Source organism: Helicoverpa armigera, chromosome 20, assembly GCF_030705265.1.
Source record: "Helicoverpa armigera isolate CAAS_96S chromosome 20, ASM3070526v1, whole genome shotgun sequence".
Taxonomy (NCBI): Eukaryota; Metazoa; Arthropoda; class Insecta; order Lepidoptera; family Noctuidae; genus Helicoverpa; species Helicoverpa armigera.
This window is the reverse complement of record NC_087139.1, coordinates 6296172-6323395: the sequence shown is the minus strand read 5'-3', so window position 1 is coordinate 6323395 and position 27224 is coordinate 6296172. Positions and strand designations below refer to the sequence as shown.

Sequence of the window (27224 nt, the reverse complement as noted above, 5' to 3'; positions counted from 1 at the left end):
AAAACGGACTGACAGCTGACATTGAATGTCAGTTAACAGTTTTGTTTGTTTGATGTTTGAACTCGTTGTGTTGTTTATATTTTGATCTGTTGATTATTTTCTTATTTATTTAATGTGACAGCAACTAATAATAACATAAATTTGGCTAGCATTTTCTGCCAAAATGATTAAAAGCTCAGTATGTTTTGTTGGTCTTCTTACCAAGAAGAATAACCTTAAATATTATTTAAGGTTATGTCATAAAACTAACAGGCAACAGAAGGAAAAACCTCTTCCAAAATTGGCCACTGATGTTGTAAATTACATAAATTCCACACCTGACTATAAAGACATAAAAGACAAGGTACCTAATGCACTTCTTAAGAAGTACAAATCGCCAGAGAGTATGTATATCATTAATAAGAAAACCGCTAATGAAATAGTAAACACAATTAAAAATCGTATAAATAACGATTCCCCATTAATTGAAGTAAATCCAGGATTTGGATTTCTGAGTGAAGAGTTACTGCAATGTCAAAATAATCCTATTTACATGTATGAAATGTCTAGCCAATTCTCAACTCATATAAATGTAAGTATCAGTGCCAAAGCTTTTTTCCCACAAAGTTTCTTCATTATAACGTATTTCTATAGCATTCTAAATTCAATTCACAGAAATTACAAGAAAAGTATCCTGGAAGAATAAAATTTAAAGTAGCAGACTTCTTTGGTATGTGGAAATTGGCATTTAAAGATAAAATGGACCAAGGAAATAGAATTGAAGAGTTACTTGGTGATCTTTGCACAGATGACAAAGGTATGTATGACAGTCAGAAAATACAATATTGTTTTCCCTTTAATAACAAAGCAACAAGGTCATATTGAGCATTCGATTATTACTGTTTGAATAATATTTAATTTTATTTTTCAGATAGAGTAGTTAAAATAATTGGATCAATGCCAGGATTATCTTTTGTTAAACATTTAATTAATAATATAATATTTCACAACTCTACAAATCAACTTGGGAAACCTGATCTTTTTATCACTATGCCAGGACACCATTACAAAGTATGAAGTATAACATTATTATTATTTCATTGTCCATCAGATTTCTATTAGGTATTTTATTCAAAAATATAGTTTCTTACAGATAATGAAGTGCAGTTGAGAAAGCACAGATCAATACCAGCATTATTTCAAATGCTTTTTGATCATAAAGTGTTAACAAGTGTCCCAAAAGTTCACTTTTTGCCATGGACACACAAGACTGACAGCAAAAAAAATTCATTAGTAAGTATTATTCTGTAACTGCATTTGTTAATGTGCATTTAAAGATATTTGAAAAAAAATATTGCTTAAATAAAAAAGAATGCTTTTTGGAGAATGCTTTTTGATGGCTGAATAAATGAGTTCAGTTCATGGATGTTAATTATATGCACATGCAAGATTTGCAGTTACTGAAGCATACAAGCAATATAGAAAGTTTATTTCAGAATAACTATTCCATATTTATAAATTTTGTATTTATTGCAGATTGAAGAACACACACTTCTGCTAGTAAACATCACACAAAAGGACAAATTACCATGTCCATCAGAATATTTACCGCTGCTTTGGTATTTTTTCAGGCCACACATGTTTTCCAAATCAACCAGAGTTATACCAATGTTAGAGTAAGCAAAACAATCTTTCCTAGAATAAAATGTTTGATTAATTGTTTCCCCCTGCAATCCAAGGATACTTGCTTCCCACACATGGATAAAAATTATAATATTACTGCCAAGTTTTAAAAAAATCCATTTGGTTGTTTCTGGAAAGTATAAGAAAAATCCATTCACACAAATTTTCGTGTTTATAATTAAGTATTGTCTAAGAACTGGACAAAATAACTATTTCATTTATTTATTTCAGGCAATGGATACCTGGTTGTGGTGTATGGCTTATAACTGGTCAAGATCCTCCTGACACAAACAAAGAATTAGCACCTAATAAAGATGACGCCCAATTACCCCACATGACAATATTTACTGAATTTGGAGATTTAAATCTGCAGCAAAAAATAACTGTTTTTAAAAAGTAAGTTGTGCATAAATAGTAGTTATTTGTGTTGACACAGATGAAACCGCGGGAAATCCCGTAGTATGGTATAAATACTATCACTACAAGTACATTATCCTGCTCTGACTGTTTCCTTATGTTATTTTTTTCAGGTTTATTTCTTGGCCCGAGTTTGATCAATGTCAGTTTAGGGTTACAATGGAAAATAATTTACCGAAGTTCATCACTCATCTAGATGACAATGACAAGGAAGGGATAGGTACTCATATTGAAGACATAGAACATTCCGATGTAGAAAGTGATTCATAACTTTGTAAGAAAATAAAACCATATTTTAAAGGATATAAGTCTCATTATTTACATTATGATAAACCATCGAATATTTGACTGCTACAACCAATTGGGACAGTATAGATAAAAATTACATTGAATTTCAAAGGTAATACAAATATTAGGTATCTGAAAGATTAAATCACTACAAATAAATTATTTAAACAAAGGTTATTTTAAAATACTGACAAAAATATAATCCTGGAAAATAGTATTCACTTTATATATTAACAATGCCTAAACATAGATCATCATCAACCTACTTTCAAACATTTCAATAATTTATAGAGCATGTTTATGTTCACAACGTTATTTAGTGCCTTACTTCAAATTACACAATCTATGAACCAGTTTTGATATAAATATCATATATCTCAGTATCTTAATAACAAAACAAGAACTTCTTTGTGTAATTACTTTTATACACCTCTAAATAAATTTACAATTTATACATATGTAATTCACATTATATACAAATACTATAAATAAATCAATTCATAATTTTACAATAACATATTGCTTTTACTGGCTTACTTTTGTATTAACAAAACACTTACTTTTAAATGCACAAACACAGAAATGTATTGTTTACTAATTCAAAACATAATTATAAGGACGGGATCTGATTAATTCAAACTTGCACATTATGACGATTCAAACAAATGAAATATGAATCAAATACATAATTATTTTGATACATCTGGTGCACTTACCTCATATTACTTTATGAAGAATCTAACTAAAAACTTATCAAAGTCATACTGTGCAAGTGCTAAATGTAACAGCTAATAAATGGGTACAAATATCCTACTACTAAATCTAGTGCAAAATCGAACTGCAATTATATACTTTAACAAAATATTACAAATTATACATACTGATACACCACCACCCTATTTACATAATTATATTTTGATGTAATACTTATTATATTAAGTACAGTTATAAATTAAGAGAACAATAATAATGGATGTGTTTGTTTTGTTATAAGTTTTGGAAATGCTTATCGTTGTATGTCTTGTGGGGGTTTGATTTGGGTGTGATGTAGTTTAATGTCGGAATATCAACAGGCGTCTGATTGTTTTTTATAGAGAATTTATTTTGCTCTGTTTTGTGGATATTTGAATTAGTGTGAACATTTAAACTTATTGTGTTTAAACCATTTTGGGGCTTTACACTAGGGCTTGATATAAAATCTGTCCATTCGTCGTCTTCAGCAAAAACCAATGGTTTCTTCGGTGCAGACGGCTGCTGCTTGGGTTTGCTTGATACGAAGTCCCCCCATACGTCGTCATCTGATTGGTTCATTACGGTATTTTTTTGCGTGTGAACTGGCGATGCAACCTTACTCGCACTACCCATACTTAAATCGCTTTTCAGTGATTGTAATGTTTCCACTGGATTGAACCTCGATAGATCCTGCAAGTCTATACCAGGACTCGGCCAGTTTATTTGCGAGTAACTTTCTAAAGACAATGGTTGGAGTATTTGACCAGTCGTACGTTGATTTTGCGTGTTTACTGAGCTGAAATTAGTTGACATAGGTTGCAGAATTCTTGATTGCGTCTGCATGCTTGAACTGCCTAGGTCTGATGGATTCGAAGAGAAACTCATTTGCTGGGTTAAAGCTTCTTTTGCTGTTGGCATTGTCGCAAATGATATGGACTCAGACTTGCTGTCTGCAGGTTGGCGTGAAGGCATTTGAGTAAATGAATTTCCAAAACTGTTGGTCTTTAAGTCTTTCTGCACATTTTTTGAGGGCAGTGCTGATTTAAATGTATCAAATTCGTCATCAAAGCCGTCACTTTCCTGCTTTATAACTTCCGGAGCTTCTTCACTCTTCACATTGAAGTCATGCAGATTATTATTCGAACTGGTCTCGATACTTATTTGGTTTTCCGATTCTGGCATATGTATATTGGCGCTGTCCCGTGTTTCAGTTGACTGAGACGATATTGATACAAAGTCGGTAAAATCGTCATAGGTGGCTTTAACTTCACCAGGTGCAGGCCAATTTAGTGTAGGCATGGATGGCTCCACCTTAATGGGTTGTAATAATTGCGTTTGGTACGCAATACTTGGTTTCGGTAACGCATTCACAGTTCTGGCAGTCTCGAAATTCTTCTCCTCTGATACTCCATGTTGACTTGTTAAATCTGGTGCAGGATTGGAGTTGGATGTGCCCTTGAAATCTTGGAATTCCCAGTACTCAGAGTCTTCTGCTGTGTTAGGTGAAGTCCCACTATTTAGATTCGATGTAAGAGGGTTGTTTGTCAGATTTTTGTCGTCCGCAACAACTGGTTGTGGCATTAGGACTGTTGGGCCGGCATCATAGTGGATCGTTTTAGAGCGAGGTATTTCTGAGTCGGTTGGTGTGAATATGTGCGTGTCGGGTAAACTGATTTGCCTTATAGGCTGTACGTTTAGAGTACTTGAGTATATCTTCTCAGGCTTGGAGGACATGGCAGCTTCAAACACATCTAAATCTGTTGGCCTGGGCGTTATGGCTGAGCTCTCGTGTTCTGTGTTACAAGCTGAAACCAGTATTTACAGATTTTTATCAATTGCATATTTACAGCTAACTAGTTATAGTATTGTTTTAAATTACAAGATTCCCGAGAAATAAAGTTAATAAAGATAAAGTCTTTTAAATGTATAATAGTAGGAGAGTATTGGGGCATCTGGATCAAATGATGATCCAGATACCCCAATACTCTCTTTTCAAAATGAGTACTGTATTCAGAATTCTCTTTTCAATATGAGACTTCTATTCAAAAACCTTTATTCAAAGTAAGACCTCTATTCACTGAATTAAATAAATATCGTATCCAGAATTCTCTTTTCAAAATGAGACTTCTATTCAAAAACCTTTATTCAAAGTAAGACCTCTATTCACTGAATTAAATAAGTATCGTATCCAGAATTCTCTTTTCAAAATGAGACTTCTATTCAAAAACCTTTATTTAAAGTAAGACAACTATCTTAGTTACTTAGAGACCCATCTATAGTAAAAAGGTGGTCCCTCAATACTTACCTTGTCTTTTAGGTAACTTCAATTTAATATGTTTCCTGAATTGCATTCCCGTATATAATTATATCACGTTTATATATTGTACGTTATTTATGTTGCAACTGCTTACAAACAGCATTTATTTAAACAAATCGAATGAGCGGTTCATACTAACAGACAAGAGCTGTTCTATGTCTTTGGAGAGCAAAAACACAATATAGCATTTAATAAAAAGCATTTACCTAATAATGATTAATGGTTGACAATAATTATAAATGATCCAACTGGCGAGCGTTGCTAGGTGCGTTAGAATGTTTACATATTCCCGTAAAGGAAACTGAGCGCATTCCATTCTGATTCTACCCATCATAGGCCTCCGTAACTATACCAATGTATGTTTATTCATATAAAAATTGCTACTATTGAATATGATTCAATCAGGCTTAAGTTCATAAGATATGAGCAGATATATACTCAAATAGGTACCTATACATCAAACAATAGGAATTATGTTTGATAAAACGAATAGGTAATTAATTTATATACAGTTGAGTAGGTAGGTAAGTAGGTACATAAGTGAGCAATGCTTGTTTAATAATAGGTTAATCTGGTAATTAAAAGACAGACATCAGTAATATTGTTTATTTATGAATTATTTACAGTTTCTTTTGAATTTTACTTATCATATCTTTTGCGCACTTGTATATATCATCGTTAAACACATTTTCAACAATATGCTGAGCGCATACATTAGCCCTACACTCACATAATTTAGAACTTTTTAAATCTTCTGCATCATAGATTTGGATCCGTATTACTTTCGATTGTAAACCCTTTGCAGGCTTTTTAATGTACGAATACAAAGTTTTGGTCCCTCGTTTTTTACTATTAGGAACTCTTTCAGGGCCGCTGCTGCTCGGTCTTTCTTCGAATTGAAAGGGTCTTTCTCTTGATGCTGCTGGAATCGGAGAGTACGATGGACTCGATCTTATTTCATCATACCGGAACGGTCTTTCCCTCTCTAGGTAGTTCAAAACATTTTGACGTAGTTGTTGCGCTGCCGGTATTTGGGAGCATGATGAATCATTGATGAAAATATCACTGGAGTTCTGAAACAATACATAATTAAAATTATTATTTTAAATATCAACTGTTTCTATTCGTAAGTATACAATGGTTAAGTAGAATTATTATGTAGATATTATTTGAATAAAAGTATCAAAAATAAAAATAATGTTTGATTATTTAGAAAAGGCTGACTTACCGACATTGTAGAACGAGATATTCAACGGGAATGTGATTTCTCCAGGATTTTATTCTGGTTTTATACTTACTCGCATTTTGTTTTTTCTTGTCATTAAGGTTCAAAATTATAAAATTAAATACATAATTATACATTGTTTTTAAATATACTATAGAAACGTGAGATTCAAGTTCTTATTTGGGTACTCCACGTGTAAGAAGTTGAAATAATGTACGCGAGCGTGCAAACCGCAGCGTTTCTGCTGATAAACATATTTCCTACCTATACATGGAAAAAGTTTATAAACTGCTTGTTTTGCGTCGATCGTGGGTAGAAGTTGCTATACATCGTTTCTACAATTGGTAGAACATCTACATAATATGCGATTTACAAACGATTGTCTGCCTGACTGAGCTACCGAAAACGCTACAATTTAAACGCTCGTATGCACCATCGCAAATAATCTTTATATGGCAGCATCTGCAGTCTCAGCATTCTCTACTAATATTATAAAGAGGCAAGATTTGATTGTTTGTTTGTTTATTTTTGTTTGCCGCGAATAGGCTCCGAAACGATCAAACCGAATTCTTTCACTATTAGGTAGCTACACTAAATGCGTTGAACATAGGCTATATTTTGTCCTGGTACGGGAATTAAATCCATCGGGACGCGGGTAAAACCACGTGTGACAACTAGTTTTATTTTTGCAAGCGTGCATTTTTACATATTTGGTTAGAATGACGTGATTTTTAGGCCTATATAAACGGCTCCCGAATAACAACACAAATCACTCCTGAACTAAATCAGCGTGCAAGTTTAATTTTATCAAAAGTGTTAACCTATTCAATCAAATCCTCAAGAATGTAAGTACCTACCTGTATATCCTGTTATTATAATACTCATCTATTCATTCATTACATGTCCTGATATAATTATCTATTAATCTGTTATTTTTATTATATAAAAAATAATAATATTGAATGATTCTAATGAATGAACAGAATAAAATGTTTGTATAGATTCAATACAATCACAATGTAATCTATTTCTTCATTCGAACTATTCACCTTTTTCGATTATTATATTCGAACTATTTACCTGTGACTATGGTATCTGGGTACCTAATCCTTTTTTATTTTATTGATTCTAATTATTTTATCTGTATTTTTGTTCAGGTCGGGACCAACTTCTGCTGATCACCTCTTTCCCTCCGAAGACGAATATGAGGAACAACAGACACGGGTGAAACACGTGAAGGATTCGTCATCAGCGTCTTCATCTTCACGCTCCGGCGATGCTGCTAAGAGAAGCGCCAGCAAATCATCGCATCCGGACAGTAAGAAGAAGAAGCTCAAGACGATGTCGCCTACTGTTCATCCCATCAGTCCTGTTATGAAGCCCCAGAGAAGCGATATGAAGACCACGAGCCATGACTTATTTGGTAGTGACAGCGACGATGATCGTGAAGAGATAGCAGCAAGTAATTTAAAGGGTAATAAAAAAATAACTCCCTTATACTCCTATTTCACACGTAGGGTTGCAAACGGCTTAAGCCGGCAAACCGATGAGTTAAAACAGGGCCCTTACTACATAGAATTAAAAATTTATGATGTGAAAACGATAGAACATGTCGCACCTATAAATCGGTGGCGTCATTCAATTATTTCAATAAAAAATCGCACTGAAAATAATACGCCAGCATGGGCTCGGCTTAAAGACTTTATTGACGAGACCAGGCGGGAGTTTAAGAACTGTCCTTTAGAGTTTGTAAGCAGTTACTATTAACGTTTCTTTATATTTACGATTTTTTTTTTTTTTCTATTTACAAAAAAAACTTTAAAAATACTTATAAATGTAATAGGTACATGTAATCTTATATTTCTTTTATTGCTGTTTATTTTTAAATGATGACTGACTTGAAATGCTTTCATGTCAATAATGTAATCAATCAGTATTTACTCAATTACTTAGTTTGTAATTACAATTTATTCACGTATAAAAAATACATTTAGATCTATTATTGTTTTATTTTACAGCACCTCGAGTATCTTCCTCGCGGAAGATTGAAAAAGAATCCGGAATTGATATCAATGAACCTAATAATGAATTAATAGAAAAAGATATTGATATCCATAATCCTAGTAATGAATTAATAGAAAAAGAAATTGATATCCATGATCCTAACAATGAATTAATAATATGCAAAAAATGTCAGATTGAATTACCGAAAACTGAATTGAAATATCATTTAAGAACTAATGTACATAAGTCAAATAGTTTAGTTCAAAGCCATTTTAACAATATCTTTGTAATTGCAAGTGCTTTCAAAAACAGAATCATAACATATCGTTTAAACCCTGCACAAGGTGTTGAATACTGTACACCCGAAGCATTCTTGTGTGAGAATACGAACGATGTCCTGAAACTTATACATATGTCTTTATTGAAGAATACTTGTGTCAAGATTAACTTCGAGTTGTTTGCCCACTTTGTGTTACCAAAAACAAGTGAGCAACAACTTAAGTCGTTTAATACGAAATATAAAGTTATTTGTAATAACACGATTTTAAGTGACTTCTATTCGAATGCTATTGAACTTTTAAAATGCAAAATGTCAGAATTCGAACACAAAGAATCTGGATGGTCTTTTAAATCAGTGAGCCATCTTGAAATCAATGTTAATAAATATTGTCCTATGAGAGGTGGTACTTACCTTGAATTACCAAAAACTTAAAACTCGAAAAGTTGTATTAATATTCAAAATAATGACAATTGCTGCTTTTTATGGAGTGTAGTAGCTTCATTATATCCCGTTAAGAAGAATGTATGCAGGACTAATTCGTATCCACATTACAGTTCTATATTTAATATTGAAGGGATGTCTTTCCCTGTTTCATATGAAGACATAAAATTATTTGAGACCAACAATAATATAAGTATCAATGTCTATGGAGTAGAAAATAAGAGCGAAACAGTAACCGGCCCTCTATATTTAACAAACAAAAGAAGATCTATACATGTAAATTTGTTATATTTAGAAAGAAAAGGAATGAGTCATTACTGTCTTATCAAAGACCTGGCACGTTTAGTACGAGGACAAGTAACAAATCATAAAGGTAATTTTTTTCTGTGTGAGTCATGTTTACAATTTTATAGCTGTGAAACTAAGTATAGATCTCATATCTGTTCTAAAACTTTATCAATTTTACCTGATAAAAATAGTAAACTGGGTTTCAAGAATTATGAACGAAAACAAAAAATCAACTATGTAATTTACGCAGACTTTGAAAGTCTATTGGTAAATTGTTTCGAAAAGAAATCTGAAAACACACATAATTTAAAAAAACACCAACCTTCATGTTTTGCATATTACATATGTTGTTCACATGATCCCCGCCAAAATAGATATGTAACATATAGAGGTCTAGATTGTGTGGAGGTATTTATCACTAGATTAATAGAAGATGTGAAGAAAATAAATGATATATTATTAATTAAAAAACAAATGATACCTTTAACTAAAAAAGAACAAACCCAATATAACAATGCAAGTACTTGTCATATTTGTGATCGCTTGTTACTCGACGATAAAGTGCGTGACCACGATCATGTGACAGGAAAGTATAGAGGACCTGCACATACTCAATGTAATCTAATGTTTAGAGTATGTCCATTTATACCTGTAATTTTTCATAATTTATCGAATTATGATTCCCATCTTTTTATAAAAAGACAGACATCAGTAATATTGTTTATTTATGAATTATTTACAGTTTCTTTTGAATTTTACTTATCATATCTTTTGCGCACTTGTATATATCATCGTTAAACACATTTTCAACAATATGCTGAGCGCATACATTAGCCCTACACTCACATAATTTAGAACTTTTTAAATCTTCTGCATCATAGATTTGGATCCGTATTACTTTCGATTGTAAACCCTTTGCAGGCTTTTTAATGTACGAATACAAAGTTTTGGTCCCTCGTTTTTTACTATTAGGAACTCTTTCAGGGCCGCTGCTGCTCGGTCTTTCTTCGAATTGAAAGGGTCTTTCTCTTGATGCTGCTGGAATCGGAGAGTACGATGGACTCGATCTTATTTCATCATACCGGAACGGTCTTTCCCTCTCTAGGTAGTTCAAAACATTTTGACGTAGTTGTTGCGCTGCCGGTATTTGGGAGCATGATGAATCATTGATGAAAATATCACTGGAGTTCTGAAACAATACATAATTAAAATTATTATTTTAAATATCAACTGTTTCTATTCGTAAGTATACAATGGTTAAGTAGAATTATTATGTAGATATTATTTGAATAAAAGTATCAAAATAAAAATAATGTTTGATTATTTAGAAAAGGCTGACTTACCGACATTGTAGAACGAGATATTCAACGGGAATGTGATTTCTCCAGGATTTTATTCTGGTTTTATACTTACTCGCATTTTGTTTTTTCTTGTCATTAAGGTTCAAAATTATAAAATTAAATACATAATTATACATTGTTTTTAAATATACTATAGAAACGTGAGATTCAAGTTCTTATTTGGGTACTCCACGTGTAAGAAGTTGAAATAATGTACGCGAGCGTGCAAACCGCAGCGTTTCTGCTGATAAACATATTTCCTACCTATACATGGAAAAAGTTTATAAACTGCTTGTTTTGCGTCGATCGTGGGTAGAAGTTGCTATACATCGTTTCTACAATTGGTAGAACATCTACATAATATGCGATTTACAAACGATTGTCTGCCTGACTGAGCTACCGAAAACGCTACAATTTAAACGCTCGTATGCACCATCGCAAATAATCTTTATATGGCAGCATCTGCAGTCTCAGCATTTCTCTACTAATATTATAAAGAGGCAAGATTTGATTGTTTGTTTGTTTATTTTTTTGTTTGCCGCGAATAGGCTCCGAAACGATCAAACCGAATTCTTTCACTATTAGGTAGCTACACTAAATGCGTTGAACATAGGCTATATTTTGTCCTGGTACGGGAATTAAATCCATCGGGACGCGGGTAAAACCACGTGTGACAACTAGTTTTATTTTTGCAAGCGTGCATTTTACATATTTGGTTAGAATGACGTGATTTTAGGCCTATATAAACGGCTCCCGAATAACAACACAAATCACTCCTGAACTAAATCAGCGTGCAAGTTTAATTTTATCAAAAGTGTTAACCTATTCAATCAAATCCTCAAGAATGTAAGTACCTACCTGTATATCCTGTTATTATAATACTCATCTATTCATTCATTACATGTCCTGATATAATTATCTATTAATCTGTTATTTTTATTATATAAAAAATAATAATATTGAATGATTCTAATGAATGAACAGAATAAAATGTTTGTATAGATTCAATACAATCACAATGTAATCTATTTCTTCATTCGAACTATTCACCTTTTCGATTATTATATTCGAACTATTTACCTGTGACTATGGTATCTGGGTACCTAATCCTTTTTATTTTATTGATTCTAATTATTTTATCTGTATTTTTGTTCAGGTCGGGACCAACTTCTGCTGATCACCTCTTTCCTCCGAAGACGAATATGAGGAACAACAGACACGGGTGAAACACGTGAAGGATTCGTCATCAGCGTCTTCATCTTCACGCTCCGGCGATGCTGCTAAGAGAAGCGCCAGCAAATCATCGCATCCGGACAGTAAGAAGAAGAAGCTCAAGACGATGTCGCCTACTGTTCATCCCATCAGTCCTGTTATGAAGCCCCAGAGAAGCGATATGAAGACCACGAGCCATGACTTATTTGGTAGTGACAGCGACGATGATCGTGAAGAGATAGCAGCAAGTAATTTAAAGGGTAAAAAAATAACTCCCTTATACTCCTATTTCACACGTAGGGTTGCAAACGGCTTAAGCCGGCAAACCGATGAGTTAAAACAGGGCCCTTACTACATAGAATTAAAAATTTATGATGTGAAAACGATAGAACATGTCGCACCTATAAATCGGTGGCGTCATTCAATTATTTCAATAAAAAATCGCACTGAAAATAATACGCCAGCATGGGCTCGGCTTAAAGACTTTATTGACGAGACCAGGCGGGAGTTTAAGAACTGTCCTTTAGAGTTTGTAAGCAGTTACTATTAACGTTTCTTTATATTTACGATTTTTTTTTTTCTATTTACAAAAAAAACTTTAAAAATACTTATAAATGTAATAGGTACATGTAATCTTATATTTCTTTTATTGCTGTTTATTTTTAAATGATGACTGACTTGAAATGCTTTCATGTCAATAATGTAATCAATCAGTATTTACTCAATTACTTAGTTTGTAATTACAATTTATTCACGTATAAAAAATACATTTAGATCTATTATTGTTTTATTTTACAGCACCTCGAGTATCTTCCTCGCGGAAGATTGAAAAAGAATCCGGAATTGATATCAATGAACCTAATAATGAATTAATAGAAAAAGATATTGATATCCATAATCCTAGTAATGAATTAATAGAAAAAGAAATTGATATCCATGATCCTAACAATGAATTAATAATATGCAAAAAATGTCAGATTGAATTACCGAAAACTGAATTGAAATATCATTTAAGAACTAATGTACATAAGTCAAATAGTTTAGTTCAAAGCCATTTTAACAATATCTTTGTAATTGCAAGTGCTTTCAAAAACAGAATCATAACATATCGTTTAAACCCTGCACAAGGTGTTGAATACTGTACACCCGAAGCATTCTTGTGTGAGAATACGAACGATGTCCTGAAACTTATACATATGTCTTTATTGAAGAATACTTGTGTCAAGATTAACTTCGAGTTGTTTGCCCACTTTGTGTTACCAAAAACAAGTGAGCAACAACTTAAGTCGTTTAATACGAAATATAAAGTTATTTGTAATAACACGATTTTAAGTGACTTCTATTCGAATGCTATTGAACTTTTAAAATGCAAAATGTCAGAATTCGAACACAAAGAATCTGGATGGTCTTTTAAATCAGTGAGCCATCTTGAAATCAATGTTAATAAATATTGTCCTATGAGAGGTGGTACTTACCTTGAATTACCAAAAAAACTTAAAAACTCGAAAAGTTGTATTAATATTCAAAATAATGACAATTGCTGCTTTTTATGGAGTGTAGTAGCTTCATTATATCCCGTTAAGAAGAATGTATGCAGGACTAATTCGTATCCACATTACAGTTCTATATTTAATATTGAAGGGATGTCTTTCCCTGTTTCATATGAAGACATAAAATTATTTGAGACCAACAATAATATAAGTATCAATGTCTATGGAGTAGAAAATAAGAGCGAAACAGTAACCGGCCCTCTATATTTAACAAACAAAAGAAGATCTATACATGTAAATTTGTTATATTTAGAAAGAAAAGGAATGAGTCATTACTGTCTTATCAAAGACCTGGCACGTTTAGTACGAGGACAAGTAACAAATCATAAAGGTAATTTTTTTCTGTGTGAGTCATGTTTACAATTTTATAGCTGTGAAACTAAGTATAGATCTCATATCTGTTCTAAAACTTTATCAATTTTACCTGATAAAAATAGTAAACTGGGTTTCAAGAATTATGAACGAAAACAAAAAATCAACTATGTAATTTACGCAGACTTTGAAAGTCTATTGGTAAATTGTTTCGAAAAGAAATCTGAAAACACACATAATTTAAAAAAACACCAACCTTCATGTTTTGCATATTACATATGTTGTTCACATGATCCCCGCCAAAATAGATATGTAACATATAGAGGTCTAGATTGTGTGGAGGTATTTATCACTAGATTAATAGAAGATGTGAAGAAAATAAATGATATATTATTAATTAAAAAACAAATGATACCTTTAACTAAAAGAACAAACCCAATATAACAATGCAAGTACTTGTCATATTTGTGATCGCTTGTTACTCGACGATAAAGTGCGTGACCACGATCATGTGACAGGAAAGTATAGAGGACCTGCACATACTCAATGTAATCTAATGTTTAGAGTATGTCCATTTATACCTGTAATTTTTCATAATTTATCGAATTATGATTCCCATCTTTTTATAAAAGAATTAGCAAAACATAAAGGTCATATTAAAATAATACCCAAAACTAAAGAAAAATATTTAACCATTACTAAATACATAGATCATGATAATAGTAACCGTCCTGTACAAATTAAATTTATTGATTCGTTTCAGTTTCTAAGCTCAAGTTTAGATGCACTAAGCAAAAGTTTGACAGATAAAGATTTTTTGCATTTATCAACGGAAATGAGAAATGATAATTTAATATATTTGCTCAAAACTAAAGGTATTTATCCTTATGATTACATGAATACTTGGAAAAAGTATGAAGAAACAAAACTTCCTCCGAAAGAATTCTTTTATAACACATTGAAAATGGAGCATATTACCGATGAAGAATATAAGCATGCAAAAACTGTATGTCATTTAAAATAACAACTATTGGCGAGTATACTGATCTATACCTGAAATGTGATGTTTTATTATTGTGCGATATATTTGAAAATTTCAGAAATATAAGTTTAAAATATTATAAATTAGATCCTGCCTACTACGTAACTGCACCTAGTTTAAGCTGGGATGCTATGCTGCTCTATACACAGGTTGAGCTTGATTTAATAGATGACTTAGAAATGTATCAAATGCTAGAGAAGGGCATACGCGGTGGTCTAGCACAGTGCTCATTACGTCATGCGAAGGCTAACAATAAATATTTGCCAGAATTTAATGATCTAGAACCTTCTAGTTATTTGATATATCTCGATTGCAATAATCTGTATGGTTACGCAATGACTAAAAAGTTCCCAATTACAGAGTTTCGTTTTCTAAATCAGAAGGAAGTTAATTGCTTTGATGTAATGAGTATATCGGATGAAAGTCAATATGGTTTTATATTAGAAGTAGATCTCGAATATCCCGAGCACGTACATGATTTTCATAGTGATTTACCTTTTGCTCCTGAAAAGTTTATACCACCAGGGGGAAAGACAGCTAAACTTATAGCTAATTTATATGATAAATTTAATTATGTAATTCATTACACTCATTTACAGGAATGTTTGAAAAACGGACTTGTTTTAAGAAAAATCCACCGTATTCTAACATTTAGACAAGAAGAATATTTAAAAAAATATATTGATTTAAACACTAGCCTGCGTCAAGCATCCACAACTACATTCGAGAAAGATTTTTTCAAGCTTTTAAATAATTCTATTTTCGGTAAAACGATTGAAAATAAACGAAAACAAGTAGATATTAAATTAGCGACAAAATGGGTTGATGTAGATAATATTACAAATAAGCAACATGGTGCTGAAAAGCTAATTTGTAAACCTAATTTTAAATCTGTATCTGTATTTTCAGAAAATTTAGTAGCAGTTCAGCTAAAACCCGAGAAAATTTTTTAGACAGACCAATTTATATAGGCTTCAGTGTTTTAGAATATGCTAAATTACATCTTTATCAGTATCATTATAATATGAAAAGAAATACATGAATAATATAAGACTTTGTTACACAGACACTGACAGTCTACTCTATTTAATATATACAAAAGATATTTACAGTGATATAAAAAATAATTTAAAAGATTTTGACACAAGTAATTTTCATTTAGATAATCCTTATTTAATACCACGAATAAATGAAAAAGTTCCTGGACTCTTTAAAGATGAACTAGGTGGTGACGTGATCACTGAATTCACTGGCTTAAGAGCGAAACTTTACTGTTTGCTATCTTCCAAAGTACAAATAAAAAGCAAAAGGTATTTCAAAATCAGTTACAAATAGACTAGATATATCGCATTACAATAAGGCATTATTTCATAATGAGAGTAAATCATGTAAAATGAATATGATTAGGTCAATCAAGCATGTATTATACACACAAGAAGTGAACAAAGTGGTGATGAACAAAACGATGATAAACGATACATACTCCCAAATCAAATTGAGACATTACCTTGGGGTCACTATAAAACTCTATTTTAGTTAATGTATTATAGTTTTAGTATTGTGTATTAATAGTTTTAGTATAATGTATTAAATACTAATATTGTATTTTATAATAACTGTACTTTAATTATAAGTAAAATATACGTATGCTACTTACTCTTTGTTGATTTTTATTTGTTGATAACCTGTAAACATATAAATAGACTAGTAACGTTATTTTGCCTCACTTTTCACAATGAAGTTCATCAAGCAACCCCAGACTTTAGAAATTAGTAATATAAAGTTAGAAAATCAATCACACAAAATAAAACACAGTGCACTTTTGCCTAATACAATCAGATGTATAATATGTGGTCCATCTAACTGCGGGAAAACGAATGTAATGCTCAATTTAATATTGCATGAAAACGGTTTGAAATTCAAGCATATATATTTATACTCTAAGACAGCTTTCCAGCCAAAGTATTGTTTTCTAAAACAAGTTATGAAGAATGTTCCTAGTGCTAAATTCTCGGTCTTCAATGATAATAAAGAAATAATACATCCCAATAATGCTTTAGCTAACTCATTAATGATTTTTGATGACGTTGCATGTGAAAAACAAGTTAACATTCGTAATTATTTTGCAATGGGAAGGCATAAACACATAGATTGTTTTTATTTATCACAAACCTATTCCAAAATACCTAAACAACTAATACGAGACAACGTTAATCTTATAATTATCTTCAGACAGGACGAGAAAAATTTAAAACATATTTACAATGAGCATGTAAATACGGATATGGAGTGGTTAAAATTTAAAAAACTTTGCTCTATGATATGGCAGGATCGGTTTGATTTTTTATTAATAAATAAAGATTGCGCTCTTAATAAAGGAAGATACAGACAAGGCTTCGATACATTTATATGCCTTTAGAATATGCATATATACCCGCGCAATGGAAAAACATATCAATCGACTTCCAATAGCTGTAAATAACAGTTGCGTATGATTGAAAATCAAACGATGGATATTAATATTAAGGAACAATTAATAAAATCAGCAGATACTATAAAAAATAAAATAAAAATATTACAAGATGAAGAAGATAACGCTAATTTAAAATTTAAAAAGGCGTTTAAACCAATAACCGATCCCTTGGAAACTTTAGTTAAAGTGAATGATAAAGATATAAAGATATTTGACATTTCTAAAGATGAAAACAATACATTTGGAAAACTCAGCTCATCTCTAGATTATGAAAGTTTTAAAGAATTTATAAAAACAGACCATAGTGCACATTCTGAATATAAAGACACTCTATCAAGAAATCATGTAAAAAAGTCCACCGATTCACTAATTTCACTGAACAAAGAAGATATGATGGAAATTTATGAGAATAACATAAATGTACCATTTGGGATACGTAGTGAAAACAAAAATCTTATGATGGGAAATTCTAAGGTAACACTTTCTCTTTCAAATAACGTCAATGATTCACAAAAAACAAATATAGTCACTATAAACAATAAGCATTATGAATTAACACCAGGTTTAAAAGAACTTTTGCTACGCAATAAACCCAACCTAAGTTTGGTAACTGAAGTAGATAAAATTGTCTACAAAGATATGCTTCATAATACACATGCACACAAACGAGACTTTCACTCAAATGGTCAAATAAAGGAGACAAAAGTTTGAAATATCGTCAAATTATCAAACCTTTATTTTCACAACAAAATGATGTTCAAGTAGAAGAGCAGGTAATGCAACCAAAAGTGGTGGCAACTTACCAACCTTAAAAAAATATAAAAGCAATACAGATTATGTTTATTGGGATGACCCTAATGAATTAATTGAAAGATTGAAACTCCTGATTTCTTCAAAACATGCTGGTCATACAAATCATGACAATGAAATTCTATCCATAGTAGAAGAGTTAAAAGAGGCTGGTATTATAAAAGAATAATAAGCTTTGAAATATTCTCAGTTACTTACTTTTACGGAAGATGAATGAACATGTACATGTTAATTATATTCACACAGAACAAACATCAGTCAGAGCTGATAGTAGCGTAAATATTGAGCGAATTGAAAACACTATTGAGGAATCTAGTAGAAATAAAATTATTACTGAAGAGCAATTTATTTTAAAAGTTGATGGTGCTTTTAAAAAAATTGAAGAATTGAAGAAACTAATTTTAAATTTAGACTATAGGATAAGAAATGTTGAAAAAAGTATTGAGTTAAAAGAAATAGCAGGAAAATTAAACAAGCATTATGAGCAAAGTAGACGTCATAAATGAAATTCATAAATGTGCAAGAATTAACTTTCCGAGAAGGCAGGTCATACTTAAAGATATTGATGATCTTTGGCAAGCTGATTTGATGGATATGCAAGCAATTTCGAAAGTGAATAGTGGTTATAAATATATACTGGTAATCATTGACACCTTTTCAAAATACGCTTGGGCAATTCCTCTGAAACGAAAGAATAAGCAACAGGTATCAGAAGAGTTTAAAGCTCTATTAGCTAAAGGACGTGTTCCAAAAAATTTGCAAACAGATCTAGGAAAAGAATTTTATAATGATAAATTCAAAAATATTGTGAGAAAGTATAAAATCAACCATTATTCTACATATTCCACTAAAAAAGCCTCAATCGTTGAAAGATTAATAAGAACTTTGAAGAATAAACTATACAAAGAATTTAGTCTTAACGGAAATTATAATTGGTATAATGGAACACTCGACAAAAAAGTAAATGAGTACAATAACGCTACTCATAGAACTATTGGACAATCACCAGCTTCTGTAAACCATATCAATAAAAGGAACATATTGCGGAGATACATTCACCTAGCAGAATGTAGGAAGAAAACAACGGTAGGAAATTTAACATCGGTGACTTTGTTAGAATAAGTAAATACAAAGGATGTTTTGATAAAGGATATTACCCAAACTGGTCCACAGAAATATTCAAGATTAAAAAAATACAAGAAACGAATCCAAGGACTTATTTGTTAGAAGATGCAAGATGTCGTCCTATACTAGGAGCTTTTATCCACAAGAACTTCAGAAAACCAACCATCCTGATGTATACTTAGTTGAAAAGGTTTTAAAACGAAAAGGAAACCAGGTATATGTTAAATGGCTCGGACTTCCTCCTAGTGAAAACAGCTGGATCGATAAAACAAATGTATTATAAGTATACTTAAGTGAAAAAAATAAATAATTCTAAACTGTATTTAAGGAAATACATATATGATTACTATTCATTACGGATTTGCTCTTTAAACAACTAAGTCCTGTATTTGTTTCGAATAAAATTAAATTGCATTGCTATTTCTTTGGAGAAAATTAAAGAAATAACAATGAAAATAAGACGAAGTGACATAGCAAACAAAAGTAAGCAAACAACCTCAAATAAACTCACCAGTCAAACAAGATCAGGAGCTGGTTTTAAGAAAACTCTTAAAAAGTTGTTTCTCATACTAAAAGCATATAAAAAAATTAAACCTTCATGTAAGAAAGCATTGATGGAATTAGCTTACACAGCAGCTAAAGACTTTGCATCCGATTTTCCGATAAAATTACCCAGGATAATTCCAGTACCAAAAACTGGTGGATTTCTTCCGTTAGTACCGATATTTGCTGGATTATCTGCTGCAGGCAGTTTGGCAGGAGGTGCTGCTGGGATTGTAAAAGCTATTAATGCATATAAAATAGCCAAGAAACAATTAGCCGAATCGGAACGACACAACAAGGAAATGGAAACGTTATTGATTGGAAGAGGGTTACACCTCAAACCTTACAAAGATGGTTTAGGGATTTATGTCACAAAGAAAAAACTAAACTCTCGGCTACCCAATAGAGCTTTAACCAATATTGATATAATTAAGCATTCAAATAATATTCCATTCTTCCGAGGTGTATTTATGAGAGATAAATTACCGGATAAAGTTTCATCAATAGAATGCGGAGTGATCAATCTTGACTCTTCTAAAACACCGGTACTCATTGGGTAGCCTATGGCAAAATAAATGACTACATAGAATATTTCGACAGTTATGGTAACTTAAAACCTCCTAAAGAATTTATGAAGTACATAGGAAAGAAAAATATTCAGTATAATTATGAAAACATACAGCGTGATCACTTGTACAATTGTGGACACTTGTGTCTAAAATTTCTGAAATCATTTTGGAAAAGTAATAAAATATCGTAACCTAATTAAAGGTCTTTTATTATTCTATATTACAAAATTATTTATACCCTTGTAACTCACACTAATTATAAAATACTTATTTCTTTAATCATCTTCGCATTCTAAGGATGTAAGTGATGACAAGCACTAGTCGTGTTATTTGAATTATTTAAGATACCTAATCTCTTTTGTAAATTTAGAATAAAATGTTGGTCTTCTATAAAACAACTAATGTGAGAGGAAAATGTAATATTTCCTTCCTATCTTCAAAGAAGAGAGACGTCTCAAAACGATAAAAATAAAAAAGATTACAAAAGAAAATAAACAATTTCTACGAGATATTGGATTAAAATTAAATTAAAAAATGCTGCAAATAATGGATTTACCACAACATGACAACTCTATTGAGAGCTATGAGATCCATAGCTACAATCCATATACTACCAGTTTTAAAGAAAATGATGAAATCAGAATACCCATTCACCAACAAGATTTGTACTTATTACCATCAGGAAGTTCCATTTATATAGAAGGGTATGCAAGTGTATCTAGTAAAGATCCTGCAGGAAAAATAGTTAAAAAGGATGTTGTTTTATAAACAACCCCATGTCATATTTGTTTCAAGATATTAGGTACGAATTGAATGGTGTTGAAATCGATCGTATTAAAAATGCTGGTATTACAACAACCTTAAAATCATATGTCTCAATGAATGAAGGTGAAAGTAAAGCTGCTGCAGTTTGGGATGGAACTTAAATGGTACAAAACTAGAAAATGGATATTTTAGTGCTATTGTACCATTAAATAGAATACTGGGATTTGCAGAAGACTATGACAAAATTATTATCAATTGTAAACATGAACTTATATTACAACGAAGTAGCTCCGCATTATGCTGTGTGCTTACAGAAAAAAATGATAACGTAGAAATCGACATACAGAAAATACAGTGGCGTGTGCCGCATATTAAAGTTTCAGATCGTAATAAATTATTATTGCTCAAGAGCCTAGAGAGAGATCGTTCCATACAGATAGCATTTAGAAATTGGGATTTGTATGAATATCCATTGCTGCCACGAACAACGAAACATTCATGGTCAGTTAAGACTACTTCCCAGCTAGAGAAACCCAGGTTTGTGATATTTGGTTTGCAAACGAACCGAAAAGCAAACAAAAATAGAAGCTCTGCCTTATTTGATCATTGCAATGTAAGCAATATTAAATTGTTTCTAAACTCGCAATACTATCCGTATGACTCTCTTAATCTGAAATTTCATGAAGGCAAATATAGTATATTATATGAGATGTTTACTAATTTTCGTCAGTCTTACTACAACTTAGGCGTTGATCCGTTGCTGAGCTTAAATCAATTCAAAGAAATAGCTCCAGTTTTGTGATTGATTGCTCAAGACAGAACGATTCACTTAAAACGGGACCAGTTGACGTGAGAATAGAAGTTGAATGTTCTGAAGATATTCCAGATAATACATCTGCCTATTGTTTAATTATAAACGATCGACTTTACGAATACAGACCTTTAAGTAATATTGTGAGAAAACTATCATGAATGTTATCGTTGACGTCCAAGGGTTTAAAACTGAAGGAAACAATTTTATTCCAAAAGAAATAGCAATAATGTGCAAAGGACGCATTCAGGTTTTATTGATAAAACCACCTCAACCGTTTTATACTTTGTCTAAAAAAGAACGATCGCGAATAGCTTGGATAGAAAAAAACAAAGGAATAAACTGGAACGAGGGCTTCGTACCATATTTTAACTATAAAGCTAATTTCGGTAATTTTTTTAAAAATAAATCTGTGTATACTAAAGGTAGTGAAAAAGTGGTATGGTTAAAAGATATCTTAGAAATAGATAATGTACATAATTTAGAGAGTAAAAAATGTCCTAGTTTAGAAACATTGTATAACACTTATTCAACTTCTCCAGATATTGTATGTTGTTTACATCATAACAATATATGTGCTTTAAGAAATGTATTTTGTTTAAATAAGTGGTGTGTAGAAAATAAAGTCTTTATTTAAGAACTCTATTAACATAAATAAATCATCATCTTACATTAGTTTCTAGTTTTATTTCCGGAACACCTATGATTTTAACATCAAATAATGTTATTTGCTTTCCAAAGACATAGAACAGCTCTTGTCTGTTAGTATGAACCGCTCATTCGATTTGTCTAAATAAATGCTGTTTGTAAGCAGTTGCAACATAAATAACGTACAATATATAAACGTGATATAATTATATACGGGAATGCAATTCAGGAAACATATTAAATTGAAGTTACCTAAAAGACAAGGTAAGTATTGAGGGACCACCTTTTTACTATAGATGGGTCTCTAAGTAACTAAGATAGTTGTCTTACTTTAAATAAAGGTTTTTGAATAGAAGTCTCATTCTGAATAGAGAATTCTGAATACAGTACTTATTTAGTTTAGTGAATAGAGGTCTTACTTTGAATAAAGGTTTTTGAATAGAAGTCTCATTTTGAAAAGAGAATTCTGGATACGATACTTATTTAATTCAGTGAATAGAGGTCTTACTTTGAATAAAGGTTTTTGAATAGAAGTCTCATTTTGAAAAGAGAATTCTGGATACGATACTTATTTAATTCAGTGAATAGAGGTCTTACTTTGAATAAAGGTTTTTGAATAGAAGTCTCGTTTTGAATAGAAAATTCTGAATACAGTACTCATTTTGAAAAGAGAGTATTGGGGTATCTGGATCATCATTTGATCCAGATGCCCCAATACTCTCCTACTTATAATTTGATCAATATTGAATGCAAACAAATAGAGAAAATTGTATAAACATGGAGTGCCTCAAATCAGAAGAACCCCTATTGTCCTATTTACATAGGGCCTATCGTATATAACATTGTTTGCGAAGTTTAATAGATAGTCACATGTGCCTGATATTGATGTTTAAACAAAACCTTCCAAACAAGAATATTTCAGTGTAGCTATCACATGTTTGGAGTCCCTGGACAAAGTGATCAGCCAAACAATTCACAAAGAATATGTAGCCCTATCCTGCATACTAGAAGTGCTATTTTGTGCATATATCATAGACCAAATAACATTTAGTATATTGAAAGTCTTACCAGCTTAAGTCCCATGTATAGCGTTATCAACTTACCATGTGACAGTAACTCAGATATCTTGAGAGTAGAATGGTTATGAGCCATTTGGTCTAGGGTGGCCATTAGGTGTTCTAGGTCAAGGAGAAGGGCTTCGGCATAGGTGACTATAGGAATAGGATGAAGCAGATAATTTACAGGTGGATGTTATTGATCCAAGTGCAAGACATGCAAAAGAATTACCACAGTGAGTATATTATGACAAGCTCTGTAAGTTGTTCAAGTATTCAGAATATTTTGATTCAATGCTTTATTATAAATATACCAATACTTTTCTGGCATTTAACTGAACTGTGCATAACTTGCGTGTTGCTTTGCTGAGTTGCATAATGTGCCAATTACGTTATGTAATTGAGGTTGAATCACTGTTAATTGTTGTTCATTTATAATAGTTGCACACAAAACAGTCACTTACATTCTTGTCCATCTGCAGTGAATGGATCAGACCATGCCGTAGGCTTGCTTGAAGTTTTTTCAGCTACTACTTCACTTTGACTAACATTAGATGTACTAGAAGCTTGTTTTTGTGGTTGAAGAGGTGCAACACTTAAGTTAGCTGCGTATTTGGGCATGTGGCTACTCCATTTTGGTCCAAATAGCTGAAATCACAGAAACAAAAAAATATATGAAATAAACTATATCAATTTCCACTTCTAAACGCAATTCAGTAATGGTTGAGTAATTCTCTAGTTATTGGAATTGAGCTGTCCTATTACTACAACAACTTATAAAATGCTCTTTAGTTTATAAAACTTTAAGAGTGATAGCAACATAGGACAGAATCAAGATATGATAAAAAGATGAAATGTGAGTAATCATTCCTAAACTGCCTTGAGGAATGAAAATAAACTTTAATCCTGAACTGGAGGGTCTTTTGGGAGTTCTGGACACACTTTTAACAGTATCATTGAGTGAAAGCAGGCAACCAATTGTTGCTGTAACAATAACAATGAAAGATTTATAATGGATCTTAAATACTTACAATATTTCTGGAATCAATACACAAAGCTTTTAGTAGTGTTTTTTGTCCTAATGAATTGTTCCAGTTTACAATATATGGTTGTCTTTCATCAGTTTCCATCAAGTGGCCCCATGTTTCACTGAGCAATGATTCCAGTTTGCCTTCAAACTCTTCATCAGGTTCAGATATTTCTTCAATAAAAACTGATGTTAATACTTTAGTAACACTCTCCATGATATGGTTCTCATTATCTGAAGATTGTAAATTAAGAACTGACATTTCTTGACATGTGTCTTCTTCCTGAGCTTCACTTGATGCAGTTTTAACAGTGGATGATTGGAAATCATCAAAGTCGCCGAAATCGTCATCATCATCTTTGAAATCATCATTTTCCTTAACCTGGTCACTTGTAGGTGATTCATCTTCTGAATGTGATGTAACTGGATTTTGGGGTTTACTTTCTTCGAAGTTAGCAGTAAAGTTACCAAAATCTTCTTCAGTGGCTTCATTACTACTTCCCCATGGATTTGAGCTGTCAACAACACTGGCGACATTACTTCCAGTAGAAGCAAATTGAAAATCATCAAAATCTCCAAAGTCATCATCGGCCACATTTTCACTTGGTTCACTTTCAAACTCTTTCACAGATTGTATCTTTTCTGGAATGTCTTCAATATTTTCTAAAGAACTTTCACCTTTTAGTAGTTCATTTATATTGATCGGGGATTTGGATATGTTGCCTTCAAAAGGGCTGAGATCAACATCTTCTGCTTTAGTATCATGTTTAGTATTTACGTCACTAGGCTGTTCACCAATAATTTCATTGGTATCAATATGTGATTCTTTTATATCAGCAATTGATTCTATCACATTCTCTAGAGATGCATTAGTATTATCATCATCTTGGCTACTACTATTAGAATTACATGGAATATTTAAGTCTTTTAAACAGTCAGTGTTTTGATCACTAATCTCATTTTCATCATTATTTTCAACTATATTAGTTACAATTTCTTCATCCAATTTCAAATTTAAATCCTCAATATTCATATCTTCTTCACATTTAAATTTGTTTTCACTGATATCATTGGCTTCAAACTCATCTCGGATAATATTACTTTGTTCAGTTTCATTACTGTGTTCATATTCCATAAATATATCTTTATGTACTCCAGTATCTACATTGTTTGTTACCTGTTGGTCTTCAAGTTCAGATGGTTTGATATCAGATTGATAATTATTAAATGTAGAAAAGTTGCCATAGCTGTAGTCATTGTTTTCATCATCATCATCCTCTTGTGATACTGCAACAATTTCACATGTCAATACCACATTGTGATATCTTTTAGAGTTAAACTGTTATCGTTTATCGTTTATTAAGCAAATAAATGTTTCTTTCTTTCTTTCGTACTAGTCAGTGACAGTGAATATATTTGAGCTTAACTTGGAAACAATGTCACAACAATGAGAATGTTAACTTGCAACTTCCTAAATCAATCCACACTTGCTTGTATAATAAGTACATCTTTTGGTTTAGTTTCGATTTTGACAAAGGTCTATAGTTATACCGTATCATCAGTATTGTAGAAGACCATTGAAGTGGTCAAGTGAACATTACTCATAGAAAATTTAATATAAACAAGCAGGCGAATGCCTATTGTTGTAGTTGATCTTATAGCATAAAAAATCACAATAAAATACTTACAACTGTATGATAAATCGAAATCCCCAGGGTCTTTGTCATCTTCACACTGATCGGGTGGTGGTGGAGTACTGCAAACGAGTGGAGGAATCGACATTCTTAGACAAAAAGATTATCAAGGATTTACGGTGACACCTTAAATTACATTAGTGTAATGTTTTTTCACAAAACTGGCACTTTGATTAGATGATTCCTTTACATACTACTGAAGATTATTCTAATATAAATATGGAATCAGGACAGCTGTTTAGTAATTGACAAAAATTTGCTACGATACGATATATTGCAACTGATTAAGAAATCTGACATCTGTCTGTCATGGATTATGGGTGTCATGTCATGAAATGTTCGTTCGTAAAACGTAAAAGTGTTATCACGTTAATAAAAAAATACTGAACCCTTAGAAATACTTCTAATTAATAATGGAAGTATGAAAACTGATAAAAGATTATCTTTTAACTAGATTGAGTTATCTAGATGTGCACAATAGTTAGTTAAATAATCACAAAAAACCATACTCTGCTATGTTTGGTTATCATTTTGTTGTTTTGCTTTGATTAATGTAAGGAACCAGTCAATTAACACTATTTAAAAGCCTATATT

General features: G+C 31.7%; 3 protein-coding genes and 2 long non-coding RNA genes across 6 annotated transcripts; 3 read left to right on the top strand and 2 right to left on the bottom strand.

Annotated features, from left to right (window-relative positions):
- Positions 1-28: 28 nt before the first annotated feature.
- On the top strand, positions 29-2380 carry LOC110373412 (dimethyladenosine transferase 2, mitochondrial). The gene is made up of 7 exons (XM_021330680.3): positions 29-571; positions 655-796; positions 911-1050; positions 1123-1272; positions 1516-1655; positions 1894-2058; positions 2193-2380. The coding sequence occupies exons 1-7, from the start codon at positions 164-166 to the stop codon at positions 2347-2349; spliced, it is 1302 nt and encodes a 433-aa protein (XP_021186355.3). The 5' UTR covers positions 29-163; the 3' UTR covers positions 2350-2380.
- On the bottom strand, positions 2373-26947 carry LOC110373411 (uncharacterized). Of its 2 annotated transcripts, XM_021330679.3 has the most exons (5): positions 26625-26947; positions 24941-26223; positions 24374-24557; positions 23958-24065; positions 2373-4904 (listed from the first exon to the last, which is right to left on the bottom strand). In XM_021330679.3, exons 1-5 carry the CDS (start codon positions 26716-26718, stop codon positions 3355-3357), a joined length of 3219 nt encoding a protein of 1072 aa, XP_021186354.3. In that variant the 5' UTR covers positions 26719-26947; the 3' UTR covers positions 2373-3354. The 2 variants fall into 2 exon arrangements, with proteins under 2 accessions (XP_021186354.3, XP_021186353.3); XM_021330678.3 differs by lacking the exon at positions 23958-24065 and having other exon boundaries at positions 26625-26946.
- Positions 7164-9357, top strand: LOC135118293 (uncharacterized). The gene is made up of 3 exons (XM_064039845.1): positions 7164-7486; positions 7799-8115; positions 8660-9357. Coding segments are annotated over exons 1-3 (1017 nt in total). The 5' UTR covers positions 7164-7484.
- Positions 10363-11128, bottom strand: LOC135118274 (uncharacterized). Its single transcript, XR_010277462.1, has 2 exons — positions 10998-11128; positions 10363-10843 (listed from the first exon to the last, which is right to left on the bottom strand). It is a non-coding gene; the product is annotated as an uncharacterized LOC135118274 (long non-coding RNA).
- LOC135118273 (uncharacterized) lies at positions 12176-14307 on the top strand. Its single transcript, XR_010277461.1, has 2 exons — positions 12176-12466; positions 13005-14307. It is a non-coding gene; the product is annotated as an uncharacterized LOC135118273 (long non-coding RNA).
- Positions 26948-27224: the final 277 nt, after the last annotated feature.

Coding starts and splice junctions, on each gene's coding strand:
- LOC110373411 (XM_021330679.3), bottom strand. CDS start 26,718: ATGTCGATTCCTCCACTCGTTTGCAGTACTCCACCACCACCCGATCAG. Junction 24,558..24,940: donor GTATTGATTCCAGAAATATT/GTAAGTATTTAA, acceptor CTGTGATTTCAG/CTATTTGGACCAAAATGGAG. Junction 24,066..24,373: donor CACTGCAGATGGACAAGAAT/GTAAGTGACTGT, acceptor CTATTCCTATAG/TCACCTATGCCGAAGCCCTT.
- LOC135118293 (XM_064039845.1), top strand. Junction 8,116..8,659: donor AGCAGCAAGTAATTTAAAGG/GTAATAAAAAAA, acceptor TTTATTTTACAG/CACCTCGAGTATCTTCCTCG.
- LOC110373412 (XM_021330680.3), top strand. CDS start 164: ATGATTAAAAGCTCAGTATGTTTTGTTGGTCTTCTTACCAAGAAGAAT. Junction 572..654: donor AATTCTCAACTCATATAAAT/GTAAGTATCAGT, acceptor TTCAATTCACAG/AAATTACAAGAAAAGTATCC. Junction 1,273..1,515: donor ACAGCAAAAAAAATTCATTA/GTAAGTATTATT, acceptor TATTTATTGCAG/ATTGAAGAACACACACTTCT.